This window comes from Takifugu flavidus, chromosome 9 (assembly GCF_003711565.1).
Source record: "Takifugu flavidus isolate HTHZ2018 chromosome 9, ASM371156v2, whole genome shotgun sequence".
NCBI classification, from domain to species: domain Eukaryota; kingdom Metazoa; phylum Chordata; class Actinopteri; order Tetraodontiformes; family Tetraodontidae; genus Takifugu; species Takifugu flavidus.
Genome location: NC_079528.1, coordinates 14,992,842 through 15,001,653, shown reverse-complemented (window position 1 = coordinate 15,001,653; position 8,812 = coordinate 14,992,842). Strand labels below are relative to the sequence as shown.

Sequence of the window (8,812 nt, the reverse complement as noted above, 5' to 3'; positions counted from 1 at the left end):
GGAACCCCAGCGGGGACAAATGTCATGATGACTACTGGAGGCAGTAGTGGGGATACTCCTCTACTACCAAGTATGAAGCAGAAAGACATAATACAGAACTCAGAAAGTGTGATAGAATTTTGTTTCAGTTCCTTGGACTTGCAACGTTGATTGGCAGATTATAATTTAAAGAATTATTATTAAAAATATATACTGTATAATAAATACAACACTCCAGCTGGTGGCGGTAATGCACCAATTAGTTGTTTGCCAACCGTCAGTGAAACACAAGAAGAAGCGGCAGCAGCAGAAGAAGCTGCCTCCAGTGCGACAACATGGCCGCCCCCAGTAGACGTACATGTACATTTTTGCGGACTCATTTGGGGCAGTTCTTGTGTTACAGGTAAGAAACCATGCGGCTGTTAAAGGAGAGAGTTATCCTGATTGCGGGTGGTTGTTAGCATCGGTTGGGGGCTAACATCGCGTTTCATGTAAACACGTAGGTCGTCATTAATCTAGGTCAAAGCGAACCATTAGCATCTATTAGAGAGCAACCGGACTGAATAGAACATAGGAGACGTCAGATTTGTTCAGTTATTCAAACAACCTGGTTGTCTCTCGGCTCGGCTTTTCCACATGTTGAGATTAATCTGAAAGCCATCCTGGTTTGAGTTTGCCGGTGATTGGGGGACCTCTGCAGGTCGCTGCCTTCCACTAGCACCGTGGGCTTGGTTTGCTCCACATCCCTGCCATGACCCCTACCTACACCTCTTCAGGCCCCTGGCTCGTTCCTGGGGGCCCTTGAAATGTGGCTCCTTCATTTTCTCCTTTATGGTCCAGAATATTGAGGTTCTGATCTGATTTTAGTGGGATTAAACTGGTGGTACTGCCCAGATTATTGGGTTATAGAGACCTTGTTCTCTATGTTCTCTTTCTTCCTTTAATTCTGTAATGTTGAGGTGCAATTATACAAATGCCTGTTTTATTGTCTTTGCCGTCATTTTTCATTTCTTAAAAATAAGTATCATTTGATTGCAAGAATGATTTAGTTGTACTTTTCCTCTGCAGGGCTTCCTCTCAACAGAACTGTTTAGAAGCTGATAAAGGTAATCTGGAATAAAACTGATCATTCTATGTGCTTTATGTTAGGAACTTAAATAAAATTATGCATCTTACTATAAACCACACATGTGATATACAGATATACTTTAAACCTTCACCATAAAAAATAATTAGTTACTGTTTTTAAAAAAAAAAACACCTCTTTTTAGCAAAAGTCTTAGTTAAATTTTTAACAGTGAAGTACATGATTCAGGTTTGTCTTATTTGTCAGGTTGAGCTTGTGTGTGTGTAAAACAGTGTCAGACAGTCTTTCTTATCACGTTTAATCATGAATGGTTTCTGCTGATTTAGCCTCAGTAGAGATTCTTTCCATCCCCAGGAAGAAGACCTGGTGAGTGTTGCTATCTTTTTATACAGCGTGCATTTTACACCCTAGAGTAGGAGCGACTGAATACAACCACGACTGTGGTTACAGATGCCCATTTTTTCTAACCAGAGTCTTACAGGAGTGAACAAGTCTAGCTCTTCTTTCACAGGAGTAAAGAGGCGGTGCTGGAGGCTCTGGCCCTCACTGTAAACAAGGTAAGATCTGCTCATACATGTATGATTAAACAGTTATGTGCTGAGCTGGGTGGAGTGTTCATGTGAACTCATGTAAGCGACACGCCAAATTTATTTTACATGAGGGATTGGCCTTTGAGAGGAGGAGGGAGGATCAGGGAGGGCTTGTGGGATGATGGAGAGATGAGGGAGGAGGGAGGGATGGTGAATGGATAAGGGTGGGATGGTGGAGGGAGGGAGGGACGGAGATGTTTTGTTCCTTTTAGCCCGGTAAGATGCTGTGTGACCCCTAATGGTGATGTGCCCCCCAGGACCCAACAGCATATGCCTACCAGTTCCAGGATGACCCCTACCTCAGCCCTCGAAGCTCTACCGACTTTGTACGTATGAAGAATATCCGTTCTTTTGCTTTTGTTGTGTTCTATTTATTTAAAACTCAATTATTAGCAAATTATGCAAACATCTTGAGGATGAAGGGCCATCATATCGAGTCTTCTTGGCCCCTTTTTTTCTGTGTGTGTGTGTGTGTGTGTGTGTGTGTGTGTGTGTGTGTGTGTGTGTGTGTGTGTGTGTGTGTGTGTGTGTGAGAATAGAAGCTGTTCTCTCTTTCTCAAGCGTCTGGAAGAGCTGCGGCCAAGTTTTTTGTCAACAATCATTCGAAGTTCTTCACCAAAGACTTTGCTGAGCCACCTATTCCTGTAAGAACCCTCACTGGAGTGAAGTCTGTTTTCAAAGAGCGTGTGTGTTTGGGACTTGGTGTGGTGGGGTCAATGCCTGTCTGTCCTTGGTTGTCCTGCCATGACAGACAGTTGTCCCCCTGTCACAAGTTCTTACAAATGCATACACTGATGAAAGCTGGTGCGTTGTTTTCTTTAGTTGTGTTGTTTTAACTGTGTGATTAAAGTTTTTGGGTTTCTCCAAACGTTATAGTGTCTCATGCCAGAGACTGTTGCTCCACACCTGGAGGAGGTGAGCGAGGAGGCTCTGAGAGAACGAGTCCAGCTCAGGAAGGTTACAGCTGCCGTGGAGCTGTACGACCAACTGCTGCAAACTGGTAGCTACACAGCTCTGCAAAGACACCTCCCTGTCCTGAAAGAGCACAGGAAAAACTCCAATCTGACACCCTACAGGCACAGCCATCTCTATGGAAACCACCCACCAATTGTTGGACTTGATATGCTTTTATGGGGACAGAGACCCTGCACCAGAGGGGGGGCCACAGACTGAGGACACAGTGAGTTGATCTTGCTAGCTAGCATCGATATATGTGTTTAGGTATACGTACAGTCTAGCATAGGTACGGTGGATGATGGGTGGGTGCGTGGACATGTGTAGGTATGTTTGTTCATAGGTTACATCCTGACAGTGAACATTTAGCCCTCCTGCATGCATTATATGTATGTACAGTATGTATGTATGTATGTAGTATATGTGTTATGATATGTATGTCTTTACTATTGTCAGGAGGCATCAGCTGAAGGGCGACAGATGAATAAACCAAGTCTCCGCCAGGCTTCAGCTTTGAAGTCATCATGGAAAGAGAACAATAATGCAGAGAGAATCTTTAAGCTGCTGCCTGAGAGAGATTCGCATAGCTACTGCACTCTCATCAGAGGCATGGTGAAGGTAGGCCCGCGGTCATGTGCTGGCCCCTGGAGCCACTGCTGTGATGCCACTCATATTTTCTCTTCTTTTCTCTAGCATGGAGCCCCATCAAAGGCCTTCAGCTTGTACACAGACCTGTTGAACAACAGGCTGGTTGGTGAGTAAATGTCCTTATCCTGATGCTGGTGCATCTCTTCTCTCATGAGGATTACTGAGGCCCAGCCATCACAGATGCACGTCCCCTTGGGGCCCTTCTGTAGCTGCCACTGCTGCTCCCTGCTGCCATTATCGCTCCCAGCTGCCACTGCTGCTCCCATATACAGCAACTTTTCAGACTTTGTTAGGGACTCATGTTCAGTAAAATTAGCAACTTTGAGTTGGAGATTTTGCTTGGAACAGTGAACGACATTACATTGTCATGGAGGGAGGGGGAGCCTGAAGACCTGTACTTGAAGCCCATGTAGGTTAGATCTCATTGCATTGACTTTGAGATACAGCAAACACAGACCAGAGACTCTGTCCAACCATTCTGAATCCAGTCATTCTGGGGGTTGGTTACAAAAAATACAAGTGAGATTACCCTTTTGTCCCTTTATATCTGGGTTAAACAGCTCAAACGATACCGGTACTAAGCACGTGTTGGAGATGCTTGTGGGTGTGGCAGCAGCAGAAGAGGTGTCAGCCAACATGGCTGCCGGTTGATTCTGGAGGCAACCGCTTGGTGTTCAGGAGAGATGCACCAGGTCAGTAAAATGCACTTTGATGAGCTGCAGGTGAATAACTGAGGTCTGCCTTTCCAGCTGATGTCCACACATTCAACAGTCTCCTCTTGGCGGCTTCAGAGGTCCGAGACGGACACAACGACAAATGGGACTTGATCTGTGTAAGCTGGCCTTTGTCTCTGTGTGGACCTGTATGTGTCTGCTGCTGTAGTAATGGAGGTCTGTGTTGGCACCAGGACTTGCTGAAGCAGATGAATCAGCAGAAGGTTCAGCCCAACCTGCAGACGTTCAACGCTGTCCTGAAGGCTCTGAAGCACTGTGGACATCTAGCTAGAGCTCACGCTCTGCAAACCATCAGTGAGATGAAAGCTCTGGGAATAGGTAAATGTTCTCACTGTTGCATGGTTCACTGGCTCCTTTGAGTCCCTCTAGACTAGAATTAACGCTTTTTTTTCAGCTCCCAGCCTGGCCTCTTATCACCACCTTCTGGCTGTCTTCTACAAAGCATGTATGTTATACACACACACACACACACATGTACGTACATCACGTGTTATTATTCATTGTTTCTTCCTTTGTTAGCCCAAAATACAGACATTTTGCAGGAGGTGTTGTCAGAGCTGATGGGAAGAAGCCTGGAATGCCGGGACCCTGATGATGGTATGGTATACTCTCAGGATACTATGGTATAGTATAGTGTATAATGGGGATTTAACGATTCGTGACCAGACGGTTAAATGGCCACATAAATCTATCAGGATTAAATTTGTGGTATTAAAAATGAGTGGTGATACTCATGTTAGACAACAGGGGGTGCCAGGGAGAAACTTTTGTCTATGTAACTTTTCTATGTTTTGAATGAGGTGTCATTAAATCTTGGTCAATTTTTTTTGTCACATTTTGCTAAAGAAAAGAGTTAAGGTTACATCCACAGGTGAAGCGCTACCTGAGGTAGAAAAGTCAGTGGTTCCTCTTTGACAGTTTTTTTTTTTTTTTTTTCAGTGCACTTCTTCTCCCAGGCCATGAGAATAGTAAGTTATTCCACACTGTTTGATGTAAATATTAATCCCAGCCCTAATGATGCTTGTTTATGTTCGTTTAATGGTCGTTGATAGCAATGTTTGCATTTGGATGGTCTTCATTATTGCCACTGCTGAATGTCCTCTACCTCAGTGTTTTTCAACCACTGGTGTGCCGCGAGATATTGTCAGGTGTGCCGTGGGAAATTATCCAATTTGTGTGTCTGTGTGGTCTAGCGCCTGGCAGAGTAATCATGTAGTACTCCTCCATACCAGTAGGTGACAGCAGCAAAAAAAAACAAATGTGATCATTACGCACTGTTTTTTACACCGTGAAACCCTCATAGCCAAGACTTTACCAGCAGACCTCGTTCCTGTGTTGGATGATGTTGTACGCATCGTAAACTTTGTGAAGTCACAACCTGTGAAAAGTCGCATATTTGTGGCTTTGTGTGAGGAAATGGGAGCGGAGCATAAAGCCTTGCTGTTTCATACGGAGGTCCGATGGTTGTCGTGTGGCAAGGTGCTGGCCCATGTTTATGAGCTGCGAGAGGAACTTAAAGTGTTTCTGACAAATGAGGCGTCAGATTACGCAAAGCTGCATGCAAGTGATGAGTGGTGTGCAAGGCTGGCATACCTGGCAGATATTTTCCATCATCTGAATGAACTGAACAGACGAATGCAAGGCCGAAAGTACAGATAAAATAAAAGGATTCCGTTGAAAGGTGCAACTCTGGCAGCAGCATGTGGAAAGTGGGAATCTTGAAATGTTCACACTCACCAATAAATGGCAAGATGTTAATATTGCTGCACTGGGTGAGATAATAGTTAAACATTTGAAAACTCTTAAGGAGGAGGTGTGTGAGGTGAGCTTTTCAAGCCTGACTGCTGTAAAAACTAAAACCAGAGAAAGACTGTGGAGGAAGAGCTTCGTGTGTGTCTTTCATCAATTCCTGCCAGGATATCAGCTCTATGTTCATCCAAACAGGCCCAGGTTTCACACTGAGTGAGAATAAATATGAAAGATTGTAAAATACTTTTTTCTTTGTGTTTATTTGATTCCTATTCAAGATTTTATAATATGTCATTCTTCAATGTTAAAAAAAGCTTATATTAACAATATAACCCTTATATTGTTAATATAAGTTTTTTCCCCCACGTTTTCAGCTGGTGGTGTGCCGCGGGATCTGTTTAATGAAAGAAATGTGCCTTGGCTCAAAAGGTTGAAAAACACTGCTCTACCTGACCTTGGTTCCTCTCCATTTGTGCCCTAACAGTGTCTGGAAAACAAAGACTTGGATCTTGCTTATAATGTCCAAAGTCTGGTGGAGGTTGGGGAGAACTGGAGACTTCTGGGAGATTCCTCTAAACAGAATATTTACTAGTAGGGGAAAGCATCTGAGCTTAAATCAATGGTCTCCACGTGTAAATGATGTCTTCAGGATGATGATGATGTTTGTTCTTCAGTGGCCGGTTCTTCACCCTTCTGTGCATGATGGAGCACGTGGACGTAGTTCTGAAGTGGTACCACTGCCTCGTCCCCTCGGTCAGTACCACTCTGCTTTACTGTGATGGAGACCAGTCCATTCTGCTCCTTCTGATTAGGCTGATGATCCAGAGAACCTGCTGCATCTTCTGTACTGTGGAAATGAACTGGACATGATTTAATGTGGTCCTTTTCCAGCTGTACTACCCAAGACCTCAGGGTTTGATGGACCTACTGCAGGCTTTGGACACGGACAACCGTCTGGAGATGCTGCCCTCTGTGTGGAAGGGTGAGTTCAGACATCATGTTCAGCCAGGTCGGAGGTGTCCCCATGGTTAAGGGGATTAAAAGAGAAATGTTTTTAGAATGAAGCCCCTTCAAACGTCACAGGGCCCCTTTACATAGACACACAGGACAGGTCTGAAGCTCCTGTACATACACACGTGCTCATTGATGAGATCCAATCAGCCCGTTGGCCTGTGATGTTGGCATAACAACATCCTGCTCCTGGGCCTCATGTGATCATGGATACGTGTGAGAAGCCCCGACTCATCAAATGAAAGCTAGCATACTTGCTGGCCTCGGCTGTTGGTAGAAGGAAAAAGCTATTCTTAACTCTTTTATAAAGTTGACCTGCAATCCTTGAAAGCACATTTCTTCTGATAACTTAAAACTTTCCAAAACATTTAAGTTTAAAATGAATTTGAGTTTAAATTACTGAGACGAATGTGTTGCATCGTTTACAGACATCCGCTCTCTGGCTCATGACAACAAAGCGGACCTGGTGGAGGAGCTGCTCACTCTGATGGCCCGAGAGCAGCATGCGCCTGAGGTCTGGGGTCACATGACACTCAAATGTGAAAATCAAAGAGCTGCAAGCTGTCAGTGTGTGTCTGGCATCTCTATATAGGTCCAAGAACGTTTTGCACGTTGTGCTCTGGAAATAAAGGGGGTGTTTGATGGAGACACAGGGAGGTCTGGTCCGGCGTGGAGCACCTCCTCCCTCTCCAGCATCACTTGTCTGTTGCTGCGAGGAAACCGGAGCCAGCAGGCCTGGTGAGAGGACGCGTCTCCATGCTCACCAGAGTCGGCTACCTTGAGTCCTAACAGCACCTGTCCATGCTTGCTTGTCTCCACAGGGATGTCCTGCAGCTCTTTAGGTGCAAGAACAGAGTTCCTCCGTAAGTTCTCAACATGACTGTGACATTCTGAGACCCCCAGAATTGGTGCTCAACTGGTCTATCAACAAGAAGTGTGCTTGGCTTTAAACCTGTGTGTGTTCCCTCCCCACACTGCAGTGAGGGCCTGCTGGAGGAATTCCTGTTAGTGTGTCGTGATGAAAAGCTTCCTCAGAGGGCTGTGGAGCTTGTCCAGTTTTCTGCAACATTCTGCCTGGCTGTGACCCAAAAGCTGGCCAGGAGTGTGCTGGCTGACTTTGACCTGACTGAGGAGCAAAGGTGAGGAGGAGGAGGAAGCTGAGACATGGCACTCAGGAGGAGGATGAGTGTGTTTTCAAAAGTTATCCTTTAATTATGCTTTTCTGCGTCTTTGTGCTAGAAAACAGTGAATCACCTTTACATTTTTGCTGATTTAAAGTGTTTACATGTAATAAAATAATTTCTAGGAATATACTTTACATGATTTATTGACTAACTTGTCTCCACTTTGATAAAGAAAGTGAAGCTATTCATGAAGCACTGAAAGGTTGAGCTGTCCAAACTCTTTGTGTTAGCCGAATGTCATAGATGTTAAATTGCTGGTCACACATTAAGATGCTAAGCTATTGTTAGCGCTGATCTAAAAGCTGTATTGTTTGTTTTTCTTTTTAAAAGCTCTTGTGTTCTTGTTTGTTCCAGAACTTTACTGTCTGACCTGGAGATGTCAGCAGAGCCTTGTGACTGAGGGAGACCGGCCCCTGCTCTTTACATGTTACACTTTGTTTCCCTTGTCTTCATTCTTTACATGGAATCTCATCCTACACCCTTCAAATAAACCTTCTGCTCCAACAAAACAAGTGTTTTTTGACACTGTGTAAACTGTGTAAAGTGATATTTTGATTGTTGCTGACAGATGATGCCTCCAATAGAGACAGTGAAATTCTGAGGGGGGTGTTCCTGCCTGCACAGAGTGGTTGCTCATGGTGGAGGCACTACAGTGCTGTCTCTCATGTTCTTTGTGGACTTATCTCATGTTATTACTAAATTGTTGAAGAGAAAATAAATGTTATCCTTAAATTGTTTCTACCAATTGATTCCAACTACTAGAAGCTCTTCATCTTCAGGTTGGGGTACCCTACTTCATGACAGCATTGACCCTGGCTAGAAAAGCTGTTTCCAAAGATTAACACTGGTTCTGTTGGCCTCATTTCAAGTGAGTGT

At 44.5% G+C, this 8,812-nt stretch overlaps 1 protein-coding gene across 2 annotated transcripts; it reads left to right on the top strand.

The window, feature by feature from the left end:
- Positions 1 to 115: 115 nt before the first annotated feature.
- Positions 116 to 8,668, top strand: ptcd3 (pentatricopeptide repeat domain 3). Of its 2 annotated transcripts, XM_057044011.1 has the most exons (23): positions 116 to 382; positions 1,048 to 1,085; positions 1,393 to 1,432; positions 1,578 to 1,623; positions 1,914 to 1,982; positions 2,196 to 2,300; positions 2,533 to 2,656; positions 2,733 to 2,836; positions 3,067 to 3,228; positions 3,304 to 3,364; positions 4,008 to 4,090; positions 4,166 to 4,310; positions 4,387 to 4,437; positions 4,512 to 4,589; positions 4,932 to 4,960; positions 6,226 to 6,332; positions 6,416 to 6,494; positions 6,633 to 6,723; positions 7,181 to 7,266; positions 7,345 to 7,490; positions 7,574 to 7,615; positions 7,733 to 7,891; positions 8,291 to 8,668. In XM_057044011.1, the coding sequence occupies exons 1-23, from the start codon at positions 315 to 317 to the stop codon at positions 8,334 to 8,336; spliced, it is 1,959 nt and encodes a 652-aa protein (XP_056899991.1). In that variant the 5' UTR covers positions 116 to 314; the 3' UTR covers positions 8,337 to 8,668. The 2 variants fall into 2 exon arrangements, with proteins under 2 accessions (XP_056899991.1, XP_056899992.1); XM_057044012.1 differs by lacking the exons at positions 116 to 382; positions 1,048 to 1,085 and having other exon boundaries at positions 1,405 to 1,432; positions 1,538 to 1,623.
- The last annotated feature ends 144 nt before the right edge of the window (positions 8,669 to 8,812 follow it).